This window comes from Carlito syrichta, unplaced genomic scaffold, assembly GCF_000164805.1.
Source record: "Carlito syrichta isolate Samal-C Ts95f unplaced genomic scaffold, Tarsius_syrichta-2.0.1 Scaffold308689, whole genome shotgun sequence".
Taxonomy (NCBI): domain Eukaryota; kingdom Metazoa; phylum Chordata; class Mammalia; order Primates; family Tarsiidae; genus Carlito; species Carlito syrichta.
The window spans coordinates 66,951-85,118 of record NW_007252785.1 but is presented as its reverse complement, the minus strand read 5'-3'; the positions used below and the strand labels follow the sequence as shown (position 1 = coordinate 85,118).

Below are 18,168 nucleotides of genomic sequence, written 5' to 3'. Positions count from 1 at the left end.
GGTGAGCAGAGATTTTCAAAGAAAAATGGTGCCATGCCAAGAAATTATACTTAATAAAGAATGATTGAAGGACTGGATGTCTAATGTGTCTATCTCTGAATCATCAAAAGCCTGCACAGTAGATGAGGCAGTTCCCTCACTCAGGCGGGCAGAATTAAGGCCACAATTGGGTGAATGCGAACAGAGAGAACTTTCAACTCCAAGCTGGCGAAACGTTTTGACAAACAGAGCTTTCAAACAATGCTTTGAGCTACCATGTAGGTAGTAATTTCCCTGTCACTAAATGTGTTCAAGCAGATGCTGACTGGTGCCCACCCAGGAACAATAGAAATGGGAGTCCTGTGCCAGTGATTTTACTATTTCAGTTTTGTTTAAACATTTTTGCTTACATATGCCCTCAAAGAACTTTGAACAACTATGTACCCCTTCACATATTTTATTTTGTCTTTAAAATTTCATTGAAAACATTTTTGGCCAGGCGCAGTGGCTCAGTCTGTAATCCCAGCACTTTGGGAGGCCGAGGCAAGAGGATTGCCTGAGCCCAGGGGTTCAAGACCAGCCTGGGCAACTTAGTGAGACCTCGTCTCTACAATAAATCAAAAAATAAGCCATGCATGGTGGCGAGCGCCTATAGTTCCAGCTACTTGGGAGGTTGAGGTAGAAGGATTGCCTCAGCCCAGCAGGTTGAGGCTGTGGTGGCTGTGAGTGTGCTACTGCACTCCAGCCTGGCTACAGAGTAAGAATCTGACTCAAAAAAAGTATGTCAAATTGACATATTTGTAAAATCATAGGCTAAAGAGTTGTAAAGAATTTTATTTCTGGTATACTATACATTATGCACATGCTTTAAATCTATTTTTATTCCTTCCAAATCTTGGCACAGCTCATTCAGCTTGTTCAAGTTAATGCAAAGTACCTGCTCTGTAACCTATTGGCAAAGCCAGTCCCCACAATCAAACCAATCAGCCAAATCAAACTAACTTCTAAACAATTGTGCAAAATGCTAGCCCTCTTCCTGCTCACCAAACAATGGTGGACCTAAACACCTAAAACTGACATGAATCTTGCCTTCCTGGAGCTTGTACTCTAATGAGAGAGAGTTTCACAAAATCAAATCAAAGATTTTCACAAATAGGGCCTGGTGCGGTGACTCATGCCTGTAATCACAGCACTTTGGAAGGCCGAGGTGGGAGGATCCCTTGAGGCCAACAGTCCAAAACCAGCCTGGGCAACATAGTGGGACCCCGTCTCTAAAAAATAATAATAATGATAATTTCACAAATAAACAGCAAATTACAACTAGAAGAAGCACAGTGAAGGAGGTGTTAGATTAGTAGACAATATAACAGAAGGGTGTGGACAGGTAGTCTGGGAAGACTTCCTAGAGGAAGTAACATTAAAACCAAGAGCTGAGGAGAGTTGAAGAAGAATAGGCCTTAATTAGGTGAAAGGAAGTGTTCAAAGGAAATCTGACTTTATTTCTCAGTTCAAATAAATGTGAATATTATCTCATTTCTGCTTCTAATGCTTACATAAAGCAGTCTGGGATAGAACTCATATCCAATATAATTTGTAATCTCTTCTGGGACATAATCAGCAATCTTGAAAAATGCTTGAGTAATCTTTTTCTGGAAAGTTTATGGTTACCCTCCACCCCCAGCAGACTGACTGATAACACCCTGTAAGCAATAGTTCCTTTATTCTATTCCTTGTATCTCCACCAAGAAAGAAATCTTTGAATTGGCTTGCTTAATTTGTGGAATTTGAAATAAAGCCCTGGTGCATGCTCGTAGGGAATCTGAGAAACTGGCTTAACTCTCAAGGAACTCTTCCCTCGGGAGCTGTACATTCCTGAATTATTCTCTGATTTGGGGCACAGAGGTTTTTATACCTTGGAAGCGTACTCTGCTAAGGTTCAGGGTGAGTGAGAGGTATACCTTTCTTTAGTCAAATGGGAGAAGGGCATTTCATATTAAAGAGGAGATAGGTGTCTGGGCTCAGTGGCTCAAGCCTGTAATCCCAGCACTTTGGGAGGCCGAGGTGAGAGGATTGCCTGACCCCAGCCTAGGCAACTTGGTGAGACCTCGTCTCTACAATAAATCGAAAAATTAGTCAGGCATGGTAGTGTGTGCCTGTGGTTCCGGCTACTTTGAAGGCTGAGGTAGAAGGATCACCAGAGTCCAGCAGGTCGACGCTAGGGTGGCCGTGAGCGTGCCACCTTACTCCAGCCTGGGAGATGGAGTGAGACTCGAACTCAAAAAAAAAAAAAAAAAAAAAAGGAGATAGGCAAGGGGAACCAAGTGTGGCCTCTTCACCTCAGGAGCATTTTCAGGCAGATCATTTCCAAAAAGAGTATAGATATAAGTTGAGACTTGAAACCAGAGTCCCTTAAAACTCAGTCCCCTGGAAAGTTCTTGTATACTACAAGGGGTGAACGTTTCCCAGTTTGATGGTCTTAACCTAGAGGATGCCTGTATACTTGGGGCAGAGGCTCTAGAAAGTAATTTATCAGAGATCCTGTCAAGCGATTACTCTGAGGGCTATGGGATGGAGGCTCCTGGGGCAGCATTCAACATCTTTATGAACTTCTCCAAAGTCTACTTTTCTCAGTGGCCTCCTTCGATGATGGCAGAGTGATTATTATCCAGTGGTTACCATTCCAAAAGATCACATGGTGCCCATTAAAAATAGTCTAGTCTCTAAAGGGCAGGTCTTGATTGAGTAGACTAAAAGAAACAAGCTGGTCTGAACTTGGTTCCCAGGGGTTTGTTTTAAAAGGTAAATCTCAAATAATTAACATCTGAACCAAAATTTGTATATATTTCATTATAAGAAAGGCATATTCTTTAAAACAATACGTTTGCTTTTGCCTTTCATCACTGGTAAACATCAACTTTAAATTCTCACTTCTCTTGGTCCAAATGTTATGGAGACATCATTCTTTCCTACAAGCCATTACCAGGAAATACCTAGGTTTTAAAAGGTACCCTGTGATCTTTCCCATTGAGTTGTCGTTAGAAAGAGTAATACACTTCATGAAATTCAAACCTGGGACAATACACCCGGAAAAATACTAACACAATAAACTGGGTTGCAAAACTTGTTTAGCAAGTTTCAGCTGGAGTTAATTAAAACCTGCTTGGAAACCTCTTATAATACAGACTGGAATGTAAACCACACACACACCACCACCTAGATTCTTCCCTCAGGAGCTTTCTCCTTACCACTGCCTTGGACTTCTGTGGGAACGGTTCCCCAGAATTCCATCTGATCTGGCTGAGACTACGGTGTCCCTGACCATAGCACAACCTCTTTCCTCCCATACCAGGGGAGGAGCAAGAGGACAGTGGGCAGATAGTCCCTCCTAAGTGGTTCTAACAAACAGCATGCTTAAGCGGTTTAGCCCCTCTGGGAGGTGGAGTGGTATGGGGGTAGGGCAAAAGGGTTGGAGGTGGTAAAAAAATCTCTCCCCGTGTTTCATGTTTTAAGATACAGAGGAGTTAAGTGACATTGTTCTGGACAGGACAAGAGAGCACGAAGAGAGGTCAAAGGCAGAACAGGAGAAGGTAGAAATCTGCCTGCCATTTGACTTTGTAAGAGAATATCGAACTGGCTGAACATTCTCAAAGCTTCCCTGTATATTCCTTCAGAAGTTCCTCAGGTTACCGCTATTATTTCCTTTGTCCAGGCTTGTTCAAAATGATTGTCAGCTAACACCCTGTTGGTGGATAAGCATCTGCGAGATATGCAGGAAACAAGGCCGGGTATAATTATAACATAATGCTATAACAACATTGCCCAAGACTGCCTCAGTAGTATATGCCAGAGTACATAATGACCGTCTCGCTGACAGGCATTTGGATAGCGATTAGTGTTGGATCGCGTCTGGGAATCGGGCTTGAAGCCAGAGAAAATGATTTTTGTCTTTTAACTCCTTGGAGGCCTGTGTGGAAAATTTAGGAGAGCAAATTTTTGTTTCTAGTAACACAACTCATATATAGTTCGAGGAAGAGAAAACGAAGCAAAGTGTTTCATGAACCACTTGCCTTGCCTCGAAGCTGCTGTGGACGCCACAGAAAACTTCCCCTTTGCCTTTTGAAGGTTTGCTTTAAAAAATCAACTGACAAAAGGCAGATTCATAAGAGAAATGTCATAGAATTTTTTAGCATGCACAGGGGAGAATTGCAGAGTGATTGCCCCAACCCCCCAATGGGGTACAGGAAGCTTTTATACCATCTTTTTTTGTTTGATTTGGAGTCTCACTCCATTGTCTAGGCTTGAGTGTGGTGGCACGCTTGCGGCCACCCCAGCCTCGACCTACTGGACTCCGGCGATCCTTCTGCCTCAGCCTTCCAAGTAGCCGGAACTACAGGGGTGTGCTACCATGCCTAACTAGTTTTTGATTTATTGTAGAGACAAGGTCTCACCAAGTTACCCAGGGCTGGTCTCAAACCTGCGGACTCAGGCAATCCACTCACCTCGGCCTTCCAAAGTGCTGGGATTACAGGCTGAGCCACCGAGCCTGGCCTATAAACCATCTTGACATTACAGAAAGAATAGAGGCTTGGATCCTGGCAAAACAGGTTATGGAAGGGGGAGAAGAGGAGGCCCGGCTAGCACACGTGGTCTCATTATGAAGATGAAAGCTCATAGGTAGCAGCCTCCAGAGAGAATGTTTCTTTCAGACCTTTGAAGGTGTCAGATTAGATGGAGTTGGAGGCCATCATACTAAGTGATCTATCACAGAAACAAAGATCTGAATACCGCATGTTCTCACTCAGAAGTGGGTCCTGAACATTAGTCACATTAGCATGAGGGATTGACAGTTGCTGGACACTGCTAGGGAGGGAGGGAGGGGAGAGAGTGGGGGACAAATATCAACACAAAGCGTACCTGATCCACTACCAGGGGAAGTTAGGGCCAGTTGGAGGCTCCAACTTCACCTGCATGCGGCCTACTTATGTAGTTAATCCTCACTTGTACTGTACATCTCTATAATAAAGTTATAAAGGAAGGAAGGAAGGAAAGAAGGAAAGAAGGAAGGTAGTTGTCGGATCTCAGTTAATCTTTTCTAGATCCAGACAAGGGAGAGCCTCAGAGAAAGCCTAGCCACACCAATGCAAATCTACAGATGGAAATCTCTCCCACGAAAGACAGCTTTCCCCGCTATTCTTTTTTCTTATTTATTTTCTTTTTGAGTCGGTGTCTCACTCTGTCACCTAGGCTGGAGTGCATTGGCAGGATCTTAGCTACTGCAGCCTTGAACTGCTGGACTCAGGTGATCCTTCCGCCTCAGCCTCCCAAGTAGCTGGAACTACAGGTGTGTGCCACCATACCCGGCTAATTGTTTTATTTATTGTAGAGACAAGGTTGCGCCAAGTTGTCCAGGTTGGTTTTGAACCTGGGGCTCAGGCAATCCTCTTGCCTCCACTTTTCTTTCGTTCCTTTTTTTTTTTTTTGAGTTGGAGTCTCACTTGTTACCCAGCTGGAGTGCAGTGGCACACTCACAGCCACTGCAGCCTCAACCTCCTGGACTCAAGCAATCCTTGTGTCTCAGCCTTCCAAGTAGCTGGAACTACAGATGCACGCTACCATGCCTAGCTAGGTTTTTTGATTTATTGTAGAGATGAGGTCTCACCAAGTTGCCCAGGCTGGTCTTGAACCCCTGGACTCAGGCAATTCTCTCACCTTGGCCTCCCAAAGTGCTGGGATTACAGGCTAAGCCACGGCGCCTGCCCACGCCTCCACCTTTCAAAGTGCTGGGACTACAGGGGTGAGCCACCATGCCTGGCCTCTCCATATTCTTATATCTCCAGCCCTTCTGAATAGCCATCTTGAAACATGTCAAAGAAGTATATTTTGGGGTGAAATCTTTTTGTTTCCTTCAGTGTTCTTTTGTGGAAGAGTCGAAATTTCTTGCAGAGCTGACTGAAAAGTGTTGAGACAGGGAACAGTCTATTGGAAGCTCACATTCCCCTGGTTCCTCTACATTGAATCTAAGCATAGGCAAGACATTTTTCAGGTTTCAAAGCAACAGTCTTAGCCGTAAAGCACTACTAGCCACCATTTAATGACTGACTGGTTAAACTAGACAGTGAGTTGTGCTTTGCGTGCTATACGTGGAGCCCAGCTGCCAATTCAAATCTCAACCCTATTTCCTTCTGGCTGTATGACATAAAATAAATTAAATTTCTCGGCTCCCTACACCCTACCTTCCGCATATACACAAGGATGGCTTTATTTTTAAGGATTAAGTGACATAATCCATGTACAACATGTGGAATGTAGAAGGTTCTCTACAATTATTCACTTTCTTTTATTAAAAATTAAATTGTTGGCTGGGCACAGTGGCTCAAGCCTGTAATCCCAGCACTTTGGGAGGCCAAGGTGAGAGGATTGCCTGAGCCCACAGGTTCAAGACCAGCCTGGACAACTTCGTGAGACCTCATTTCTACAATAACTCAAAAAATTAGGACACGGTCCTTGCCCCCAGGATGTTTATAATCAAGGGGCATCAACACTTGTATTCATAATGTTATGCCAGAAGCACAAATAAATCAGTCAGAGGTCAAATAGTGTAGCTCAGCCACTTAGAGAAGTGGCAGGTGTGTGGTAGAGAAACAAGAGTTGTGGAGGCACAGATCTGGTTGATTGCTTAGACCTGCACTCACTGCAGTGAATTCAAGATGCTCAACCTTTGTGAGCCCCTATTTTCTCATCTTTAAAATGGGCCTTCACTACACAATGCAATTATGTAACCAAGAACTACTTGTACCTTCTACAGCTGCTGAAATAAAAATGATAAAATAAAATTGGTTGTGCGCAGTGGCTCATGCATATAATCCCAGCACTTTGGGAGGCCAAGGTGAGAGAATTGCCTGAGCCCATGGGTTCGAGGCCAACCCGGGCAACTTGGCGAGACTTCGTCTTGACAATAAATCAAAAATTAGCCGGACATGGTAGCGCGTGTCTGTAGTTCCAGCTACTTGGAAGGCTGATGTGGAAGGATTGCCTAAGCCCAGCATGTCGAGGCCACGGTGTCCATGAGCGTGCCACTGCACTCCAGCCTGGGCAACAGAATGAGACTCCTACTAAAATAAAAATAAAATAAAATAAATATAAAAGAATGGACTTTGTTGAAGTAAAAAAAAATGTAGAGATGAATCTCTAAATTTAATGTTTCATTTGGGAAGAAAGAATTGCTATTTGGGGCACACATACAGACCAGGTGGTCTTTGGTATGTCCAGAGAACAAAGAGGATGTCCGAGGATTTATAAAAAGGAGAAATGGGCCAGGCGCGGCGGCTCAAGCCTGTAATCCCAGCACTTGGGGAGGCTGAGGTGAGAAGATTGCCTGAGCCCACGGGTTTGAGACCAGCCCAGGCAACTTGGCGAGACCTCATCTCTACAATAAAATCAAAAAATTAGCCGGGTGTGGTAGCGCGCACCTGTAATTCCGGCTACTTGGAAGGCTGAGGCGGAAGGATCGCCGGAGCCCAGCAGGTGGAGGCTGTGATGGCCGTGAGCATGCCACTGCACTCTAGCCGTGGCAACAGAGCAAGACTCTGACTCAAAAAATATATATACATTTAAGGAATTTTGCAACCCAGTTGTGAAAACCATTGGTACTGATGAAGAGACCCTCTTAAAGTAGCCCTCTACTACTAAAAATGTTGAGTTGCTTAGGATTACTGCCCTGCACCTGCCCTCATTCTTTAGAATCATAAGACTGTGCTGACCCTCCTTGGAACAGAATGAAACCACAGACTCCATGGTTTTAGTCACATAGTTAGTGAAATAGATTGTTATTCATCCCTGTGATCAATAATTAAAGTTAGAAATATTAATATAAATAAATTAATAAATATTAATCATGTAACTGTTATCAGTGCACTTTTGTTTTGTTGTACCCATTGATTAATGATGTATGGTCCGCTTTGTAGTAAGTTCCACTAGCACTTTTAGAGTTACTGATAAACTAAATTACAGGCTCTCAGTAATAGGCACCAAAAATATGTAGACAATGAATGCTATAATTGATGAAACGTAATTGAAGCTAGAATCTTACAGAATGCTAGTTTGATGTTAATTAATAGAATACCTCAATGCTTATGCTTATAAATACAGACTGTAAAAACCAAGGAGCTGAGCTGGCCTTGGTATGTATACCGACTTGTCACCCTGAATTCCGAATTCAGAAATAAATTTCTTTCCTCTCAGTTTGCTGCCTCTCAGGTTTCACTGGTGAGCAAGAGAGCAGCCATGTATTCCATGGACCATATCAGTACAGCCTTGTCAGAAATATTTATACCAGCAAATTCTACAAATCAAGCCTACTCCCATCCCCAGCTGGTTTACCAGCATACCACAATACAATGTTGTTATGGGCAATAATGAAATGAAATCACAAAGTCTGGCGCATAGTAAATGCTCAATAGAGTGTTACTATGAATATATCACATAGAATATATTAATAATGTACTTTCTACATATCCATGTTCATAATCTCATTTAGGCTTCACAGCACCTCTGAGGTAGTTAATTTTTGATCCCATAAATGAAGTTTATTTTTATTCTCATAAATGAAGAAGATCCAGGATCCAATTTAGTTTCCTTTGACTCCAAGTCAACTGTTCACCAGACCCAAACTGCCTCTGGACCATGTTTCTCTGCAAACAAAGAGCACTGTTATGGATTTAGCTGTTTTGAAACCACTTTTATTGTTGTTGTTGTTATTGATTCACTGGATGAAAGAACGCAGTATGAGCATCGAGGTGGAAGAAGACAGCTCTGGCCCACAGCTGGTAGAACCCTCCCTCAGGGAAGCCTGAAGTGAATGCCACCACTCTTAGCTCCCATTTAAAAGGATCTCCCTGCTGTGCCCGTGTCATTATCAAAACAGAGAACTGTGAACACCACCTGCTTCCCAATAAATGTTGTTTCCCCTGGGAACCGCTGAATCTCAAAATTACCTAGCCATTAATGTCTGGGGAAGGATGTACAAGATGAGCCTGGGACAAGTTAAAAGGGAGAAAATTAACAAAGGTTTCTGGGGTCCTATCCAAAGGACTATGGAGCCAACTTGAAGAGGCTGTCACTGAACAATTAGGGAAATCTGAGCTTTAATAAGAAAAATAATAGCAAGCAGTTAAGACACAGGAATGCTAAAAGTCCATGAGTTAGTAAGATACCTGAAAGAAAAAAAAAATACCTAATCAGAAGATCCCGGGAAACCAATTCATTCTTTTGAAAACTAGAAAATAAAAGGGAAGAATTAGGCTGAACGCGGTAGCTCATGCCTGTAATCCCAGCATCTTGGGAGGTGGGGGCGAGAGGATTGCTTGAGCTCAGGGGTTCGAGACTAGCCTGAGCAACATGGTGAAACCTCATCTCTCCAATAAGTCAAAAAATTAACTGGGTGTGGTGGCACATGCCTGTGTTCCAGCTACTTGGAAGGCTGAAGTGGAAGGATCACCTGAACCCAGCAGGTCAAGGCTGCAGTGGCCTTGAACGTGCCACTGCATTCCAGCCTGGGTGACAGAGTGAGACTCCTACTCAAAAAAAAAAAAAACAACAAAAAAAAACAAGAATTAAGCATTTTTATTGCCTTTTCTGGGCGAACTGTACCCTAGGGTAGTAATACACAAGATGTGGACGGTTCTCTTTATAGAAGTATTCCAGCTCATAATTGAAGAAGGAATGATAGAATATCACCATTTTGCAACTGCTAGGCATTGATCAATGGACCTAGGTATTGATATTAACAGCTGCCAGAAGCATAGAGACAACCAGGCATTATTGTCTCTGGATGGAAAACACATTATCTGTGAACTTTTGCCAAAAAATCAGACTTAAATATGATTAAGTTTTACCTCTGATGCCTTTGGCACTTTTTTTTTTTTTTTTTTGAGTTGGAGTCTCACTCTCACGGCCATCGCAGCCTTGACCTGCTGAACTCAGGCAATCCTTCCGCCCCAGCTTTCCAAGTAGCTGGAGCTACAGGCATATGGGCACTTTTTAAAAAAAAACAAATAAAAGTAGGCAGTGCTCTCAAACAGGAGTTACACAGACTCCTTTAAAGGAAAAATAATTTTCATAGATCCCCAGTGGTGCTTAAATTAATATAAAATTATTACATGTACCATATATAGTATACTATAAACATTGACCTAGATGTGAACATTGTATGTTTACTGCTCTTATACAACTGAAAAATCAGCATATATTTACAAAGCAGGTAGTAGCAGTGTTACATACAAATTTACCAAACTAATAAAATTCAAATGAACACTGATTTAATATGGGGGAAGATGTTTTTCTGAAATAAAGTTGCTGCTTGCAATGGAACATGGTGCTAACTGCTGGGATGGATGTTCTTTGATTTCAGTACTGACACAGTTCTCCCACCATTTTTCTCCAAAAACTCTCTTCTTCATGCAATGTGATGTGACTTCATTTGGTTTTGCTCGGCAAGAGCCAAGGTGAGCAGCATAAATAGAAACGGAAATGGATGGAGTCAACCATTAAGACTAAGATTTCATTACAAGTTGATGATCCAAATCAGTGGGTCTCAACCCTGGCTTCGCTTTGGAATGCATATTAAAATAGATGTAAATTAGGATCTATGGCAGTACCACCCTGAACGAGTCCAATAGTGTCTGAAATATAAGTAAATCAGGACTCTCTCAGGGTAGGGTATTAGTATATATATTTGAGTTGGAGTCTCACTCTGTCACCCAGGCTGGAGTGCAGTGGCACACCCACAGCCACCCCAGCCTTGACCTGCTGGGCTCAGGCTATCCTTCTGCCTCAGCCTTCCAAGTAGCTGGAACTACAGGCATGCGCTACCATGCCCGGCTTATTTTTTGATTTATTGTAGAGATGAGGTCTTACCATGCTGCCCAGGCTGGTCTTGAGCCCAGGGACTCAAGCAATCATCTCACCTCGGTCTCCCAAAGTGCTGGGATTATAGGCATGAGCCACCACGTCCAGCCAGGTACTAGTATTTTTAAAAAGCGTTGCAGGTGACTCTAATGCATGCAGCCAGTTCTGAGAATCAATGATTTTGATGATCCAGAAAATGCTTACACTGATTCTTCTTCTTCTTTTTTTTTTAAGTGAGAAAGCAGGATTTATTGAGAGGACAGAAAAGCTCCCACAGTGGGAGGGACCCCAAAGGGGTTACCCCGATTATTCTTTATAGTGTAATAAAATACCATATTTAGTTATTTTATAGAGGCTATGAGGTCCTCTGAGAATATGGCAGGAACCCCCAGGAATTTGAGAAATCAGTTTGGAGCTTGATTCCCAGACCTCTTTATGTGGCCTTGAGCAACTTAACTTCCTAGAGGTTTAGTTTCTCATTATAAAAATAAACTAATAATAATAGTACCTACCTCACAGAGTGGTTGTGAGAGTTAGATAATACTGTATACAAAGAGCTAAATGTAATGCCTGGTTCCTGGTGAGTACTTAATAAATGTTAGCTCTTATTGTTAGCTATGATGTTGATAACCATCTGGAAGCTACTAAAACATTTGTTGGGCAGATGTGAGCCACGAAAAAGAATGCGCTGATGGAGAAGGAGGGTGCCAGGAGAATATCATGAAGAAGGGCATTTGGTGGCCTTTGACAGGTGGGACAACAAAGGCAGTGATGATGGGGGTGGGTTCGATAAGGATGTGGGCTGCTTGTCAGTCTGAGCTGTGGGCAACAGCTGACTGGCTTGAAGCCTGGACTGGAAGCACAAAGAAAGGAATGAGAATGAAACACAAGGCCACTGTGAGGTGACAACCCGCAGGAAAAGATGTTGAAGAAGCAAATAAACAAAGATGAACACCAGTCAAGCAAACAGACAGAATTCTAGGAGTAGACATGGCCACCTACATATTCAGAGAGGAAGGCCATGCCTGCCACAATCAGGGAGGAAGTTGCTCCACTCCCAGTGGGAGATGATGGCTGGTTTTCCAGGGCACTGCCAGCAATGTCAGTTGCTGCTTGAGCAGCCACTTGCTTCAAGGAGCAGTGATAAGTATCATTCATTCTAGGCCACACCAGGTACCCAGGGGATAGGAGACTCACAGGAAGGGCTAGTGTGGGTTTAAGGCGTTAATCAATCATTAGGTTTCTTCTGTTTTCTTTTTCTGCATTTCTGTGAAAAGACTACTTTCTTTCCCTAGAAAGACTCCTCTGTGGAATCTAAGCAGTGATGATCTTGGACTCTGTAATCAGATTGGTAGCAGGATGTCTTAAGTCTATGTATGGACTAACCCAGCTACTTCCTGTTTTAATAGTATCACAATTTTTTGTTTTATAAGTCTTTTAGGGCATAAACTTAGCAGATAAATTATTAAAACAAAACCAAACAACGAAAAAAAAAAAAAAAAACTGGCCAGACACGGTGGCTCACACCTGTAATCCTAGCACTTTGGGAGGCTGAGACAGGAGGAATGCTTGAGGCCAGGAATTCGACACCAGCCTGGGCAGTTTAACCAGACCTCACCCCTACAAAAAATCCCCCAAAAAAGAAAAAAATTAGCCGGGCATGTTGGTGTGTGCTTGTAGTCCCAGCTACTCCAGAGGCTGATCTGGAAGGATTGTCTGAGCCCAGGAGGTTGAGACTGCGGTGAACTATGATCTCCAACTTGGGCAACAGAGTGAGACTCTGCCTCAAAACACACACACACACTCCCAGTAAATGCAACAATATCCTGATGCAGTATTTGGCAAGTCCTTAGGCCTGAAATACCATTCCTCCCAAATGATTATATCAGGTGTAGTATTTTAGGAAAATAGTAATTTTAAAGTTATCTTTACAGAAGTGTTGTTTACATGGACTTTTTTTTTTCTTTTCCAAGTTTATCATTGTTTGCTGTTTTCTTTCAGATAATTCCCCCATAACATGTTTTCTTACTTGTCTAGTGATTTCAAACTTTACAGACTTGTTTTATAGTTGTTTTAAAAGAGGTATCTTTGTAATTGTTTTAAACATTCAGTTGGCTGATGCTGTGGTGTTTTAGCTTCTAAATTTTACATGTAAGGGACTTTAAAGTGAATACAAAAACTTGATAAAAGCTTTCATCTTGACAACACTGGGCCTTTAAGGCTAAGCTTTAAGAAGGAAGAGAAAACAAAGAATTATATTGTAACTTGCTTGGTTAATTTAATTTATTCATATATTTAACCACAGTCAGCATGTAGTTGTTTTCCTCCAAGAGGCCCATTTTCCAAAACACAAATTTCAAAATATCTTACTTTCCCACAAGGCTCTTTGTGTTTAGTTACCCTTTTATTATTTTTTTTGCCAGAGTTTGTCTCATATAGTTACTTGCCATCCTAGCAGGACCCTGGTTGAGAATTCTCTATAAGCCTGTCTTCATGGTATGCTTTCTGAACCACCAATAAATCTCAAAGTTTTTCTATATTAAATACAATACAGGGCCCCACTTTTTTATGTGGCTGCTTTGTAATCTAGAAAGCTATGACTGATACAAAGGAATGCAGGACAAAATCCCCTTCGACAGGGGAGCTCAGTAATTTCCTGGAGAACACAATAACAGATATTGTTTTTCAGGTATCTGATATTTTTTCAAAAATATTTATCTTAGATATTATTCTGCAGTGATTCTCATCAACTACCATTTTCATTATTGTGGGAATTCGTGGATTTAGGAATTGGGGTCAATGTAATGAGTAATGGAAAGGAGTTCACATATCTAAGGGGGAAACTGTCTTTTCCGCTTGCCTCTTCTGTTTCATTTTGTCTTTGAGAAAGACATTTGCTTGCATTTGTCATTTGTTTACTTCTGCCCTTCTCCCTTACCTTCCCCCACCCACGGCAGTTTTAAGGGTTCCTATTATTTCTCTACTGTAAATGCTCATTGTATTAACACAGTACCACAAATCCTCCAAATAGGATGCTCAGTTACCTGATTTGTACCTATATACAGCTGGAGTCTATTTGCAAATTTTCTGTAAATGTGTGATTTCTTGCTCTTGCCTGATTAGCAGTGATCCACTTTACCTACAAAAAGTTATCTTGTGTGGGATGATGATGTTGGGGACAAGATGTTTTTTCCTGATCTTCAGTGTTTCATAATTCCACCTCCATATTTTACTTATAAAATGATGGGCTTATTCATTGTGTGCCTGTTTCTAACCTGGTTTTTCATCTCTTAAAAATTCTGTTAGATGAACCAGGCTCGGTGGCTCAGCCTGTAATCCCGCGCTTTGGGAGGCTGAGGTGAGTGGATTGCCTGAGCTCGCGGGTTTGAGACCTGCCTGGCCAACTTGGCAAGACCTCATCTCTACAATAAATCAAAAAATTAGCCAGGCGTGGTAGCGTGCGCCTGTAGTTCCAGCTACTTGGAAGGCTGAGGTGGAAGGATCGCCGGCGCCCAGCAGGTCAAGGCTGCGGTGGCCAGGAGCGTGCCACTGCACTCCAGTCTGGGCGACAGACTGAGACTCCAACTCAAAAAGAAAAAAATTCTGTTAGATGAAGTGTATGTACAGTGTTGTTTTCAATTTAAAGCCATGTTTTACATGTTGCTACATCTAAAATCTTGCAAGTCAACTAGCTTCTTTTCCAACTGGCTAATACAAACATAGCACATGACCATAAAAATTTTAAACTGGGTTAAAAACCATTTTTAAGCAATTGTAGTTATCCTGTGATGTTTGTCAGCCATTTTTATTTTGTACTCAACAGCAAGAAAAATGTTATAATAAAGGATTAATAAAAATACTTACACCAATTAAATCAAAGAGTAGTTTATTAAAAAAGAATCAAAACAGAAACTCTAAATACCAGTGTGTACATTGTACACATTTAAATGACTCACAAGAATGAAGTTTTTTTCATATATATTAAGATCACACCACCTTGTTGTTTATCAAAAGATATTCAAGGAGCAATCTGACTCTCCAAACTGCATACAAGATTGCCATTTTAAACTGACCACATTTCAAACATGCAACAACGCCACTGGTAATAAAGCTTTGGAATGGGTGCTCATTCTATTATTTCACTACAAACAGGACAGAAAGCAAGATAAGAATTTATTCTAAAATAGAATGGAGGTTGTCATCATCTACACCAGCACTCCTTATTCCTCTGCTGCCATTTTTAGCAAGTACTCCTTGTCGATCTTGAACAGTCTCCATCCCTCTTCACTGGACAGATCAGAAGCACCTCTTCTTTTGTAGAAGTTGATAGATGTTTCATTCCATTCTGCTACCAAGAAGTGCATGCTGCTGCAGCGACACTTTATCGCAACCTATCATGAAGGAGAGTAAAACACAAACTCAGTGATATTTCACTGGCTTTCCAAGACTCAGTTTTGATCCAATCATTATGATAATTCAGCAGCTCTTACAAATTTGGAAACCAAAATGAAGACATACCTGGCTTAGGTTCTTCAGAATTTCTGATCCTATGCCAAAGCCTAAAAGAAAAAGGGGTACAATTTAAAGTCACTGTAAGGATTTACAACCCTGACTTCTCTTCAGACTCTTTCCCCGAACTCAACCTTACCTCTATAATCACTCATCACGAAGAAGTCCTCAAGATACAGTAACTTGCCAATCCATGGGTCATAGGTAAAATAGTACATGGCAAAACCAACAATGCTGTGTCCTGTAATAAGAGCATCACATGAGATATGGAGAAGGAAAACAACCCAAAAGTTGTAGTTGCAGAATCAGAAGCCTATCATAGGTTTTTAAAAATATACATGCATGTATTACAGAAATAAGTAGCCACTGAACTGGACTGTCTCCTGACTTTTATGTGAGTGCAGTCCAGGCCACTGTTGTATGATTTCACTGTTCTCAGAACATGTATTCGCAAAAAACACATATTAGAGATAGCTGAAGTCAGGCTTCAACTGTGGACTGGCCACTCTGTAGTCGGCTGGATCTCACACTTAGAAAGCGATAATGCTTTCATTACTTACCAGAGCAAGACTACTAGGGTCTTAAACTAGACACACACATTATTCACATCCTGTTGATATACTGGCATGTTGGCTTGGGAATAAATCAGGTTTACACGGCAGTTCAGAATAGTAAATATTTGAAGTTTACAAACTCTTGCTTCCTTAAGGTCAGAACAACAGGCCAAAGTATGTTTAATTTCAGAACCTGCCTTCCAATTTACACATTTCCAATATGCTTTCCCCAGTGTTTGAGCCAGAAGCAGCAGTATTACCCAGAAACAGGTATTATGTAACATCCACATACTTCTAAAAAGCACTTTATCCTTTGTAATGTTTTCTGCTCATTTCTTCTAGCTTGGGGAACAGAAGTCAGGAAAAAAAAACAAACCACCCAAACAACTTCCCCTTTTAGCTCTGTCTTCTGACCAGTCAACAGGGACCAGCAAAAATAATAACAATAATAAAATAAATAAATACATAAATAAATAGGCATCTGACTCCCTCTTAGTGGGTGTCTACAATTCCAAATGGAGGCAAAGGTTTCAAATTAAACTTCTAGCCTTTTTATATTTCTTTGCAAACAGACAGGAAGCGAATGTAATGGAGTTTCTGATCTACCGTGTTTTAACTGTGTGATAATAGGACCTTACCTCATTTATCATGATCATCTACTTTATTGTGTAAAGGATCTTTTAGTTACCTCCCCGCCCATCCATGTACACGGAAGGGCCATGTACATGGCGAAGCTAGAGACTGTAACCTGAAGATTGGGACAAATTAAAGAAAAAAATGTGATTTAACACAATTACAAAAAAGGTTACGTTAGGGTCAAACAAGAACCATTCTATGAAACTGAATTACAACAAATGACATTATACCTAACTCTTCCGGGTCTCCACAGCATTTTACTTACTTAAAACAGCTTAAACTCTTCAGGGGTCTCCACAGCATTCTGATACTTAAACAGCTCTTTTAACCTGCCCTATTATTAAGTGAAGTACCTCTATTTTTTTTCTCAGTAGTTTGAACACTTGCTGGCTATTATTTCTGTCCAACTTCTCAGTAAGTAACTTCGGTCTGTGTAGTCAGTGGTTCTACACAGCGGACACTACGTTTTACACATCACTCGGTCTCTCTGGCTTCTGGAAAGGAAGAGGGGTTACCTTCCGGTGTCCAGTGCTCTTTAGGTACTTCCGCAACCAGGCAGTGGTAGAAAGGGTGCTCGCCAAAACCATCTTCTAGCAGATCTGTGAGAAGGGGCAGGGGGGACAGTGTTGGCATCGGTGGAAGTGACAGGCACAGAACGTTTATCCCTCGCCCTGGCACTGTCGCGTTACCTTTTTCAGTTAATACTACTTGTTCTTCCATGTATTCATATTTAGCCAGTTCCTGGGGCGAGGCACATAGGAGAAAAAGAAATAGAAAACAAAATTAGGCCTGGTCCAGACAGCTCAGAGGTAGGGAATGGGGCAGGAGGGGCAGGGTGGAGCCAGAGTCCTGCCTGTCAGGGCTGGGGTTAGGGGAGGCGCGAGTGGAGAAAAGGGAACAGGATGGGCTCTCGCACCAGCTCAGGCCTGAAGACGTAGACTTCCCCTCGCAAACGGAGGTGGCTGTTCCCATCCCACGCCCCGGGAGGAGTTCGGGCTTTCCGCTACCTTGATCAGCCGCAGAATGTCACTGCAGTCAGCTGCGGTGGCCGGGCGGATCACGAATTTAGCCATTTTCGTCTTTTGCTTTTCTTCCCTTTGCGGACCAGGCCCCTGTACTTGAACAGCAGGAGGAGGTGGTTCCTCATTCGTCTCCCGGGAGCGTCCTCTTCTCAGTCACGTTGGCACCATGACCTAGCGAGCCGCGTGAATAACAGAAAAGCTTCCGAGGAGCCGCGAATAAGAGCTGCGCACTCGATCCTCTGCACTGCCCGTCTATTTAGCTCGAAGAAACCCCGCCCCGGGCCGTGAGGCGGAAGCACCCCGTCCAATGAGGCCGCGACTCCGCGACGCACCGCCCCTTTTTCCGGGCACCGCTCTCTCTTCCGGGCACCCATGTGAACCCGGAGGGGGTGAGCCGGGCTGGAGAGGTGCGACGGGTTTTGTAGCGACGCCCTCTAGCGACATCTCGCGGAGCCCTCCCGGAAACCCGACTGGGAGACCGCGCGTCCTCCAGTAACTTTGCAGAAGGTAAAGGGAAGTTTCCTTTGCGGGCCCTGAACGGTGTTCTTGGTGTTTGGGAGGCC

General features: G+C 42.6%; 1 protein-coding gene across 4 annotated transcripts; it reads right to left on the bottom strand.

The window, feature by feature from the left end:
- Window positions 1-11,946: 11,946 nt before the first annotated feature.
- SAT1 (spermidine/spermine N1-acetyltransferase 1) lies at window positions 11,947-17,859 on the bottom strand. Of its 4 annotated transcripts, XM_021716315.1 has the most exons (7): window positions 17,591-17,848; window positions 17,273-17,324; window positions 17,099-17,182; window positions 15,533-15,634; window positions 15,403-15,443; window positions 15,096-15,275; window positions 11,947-11,974 (listed from the first exon to the last, which is right to left on the bottom strand). In XM_021716315.1, exons 1-6 carry the CDS (start codon window positions 17,654-17,656, stop codon window positions 15,105-15,107), a joined length of 516 nt encoding a protein of 171 aa, XP_021571990.1. In that variant the 5' UTR covers window positions 17,657-17,848; the 3' UTR covers window positions 11,947-11,974; window positions 15,096-15,104. The 4 variants fall into 4 exon arrangements, with proteins under 4 accessions (XP_021571990.1, XP_008063818.1, XP_021571989.1 ...); XM_008065627.2 differs by lacking the exon at window positions 11,947-11,974 and having other exon boundaries at window positions 14,754-15,275; window positions 17,591-17,859; XM_021716314.1 differs by lacking the exon at window positions 11,947-11,974 and having other exon boundaries at window positions 14,754-15,275; window positions 17,099-17,324; window positions 17,591-17,841.
- Between the last annotated feature and the right edge of the window lie 309 nt (window positions 17,860-18,168).

Excerpts from the sequence above, each read along its gene's own strand:
- SAT1 (XM_021716314.1), bottom strand. The coding sequence starts at position 17,656 with ATGGCTAAATTCGTGATCCGCCCGGCCACCGCAGCTGACTGCAGTGAC. Across the intron at positions 17,325-17,590 it reads ACATTCTGCGGCTGATCAAG|GAACTGGCTAAATATGAATA; the intron begins GTAGCGGAAAGC and ends GCCTCGCCCCAG. Across the intron at positions 15,635-17,098 it reads AGAGCACTGGACACCGGAAG|GACACAGCATTGTTGGTTTT; the intron begins GTAACCCCTCTT and ends CTCTTATTACAG.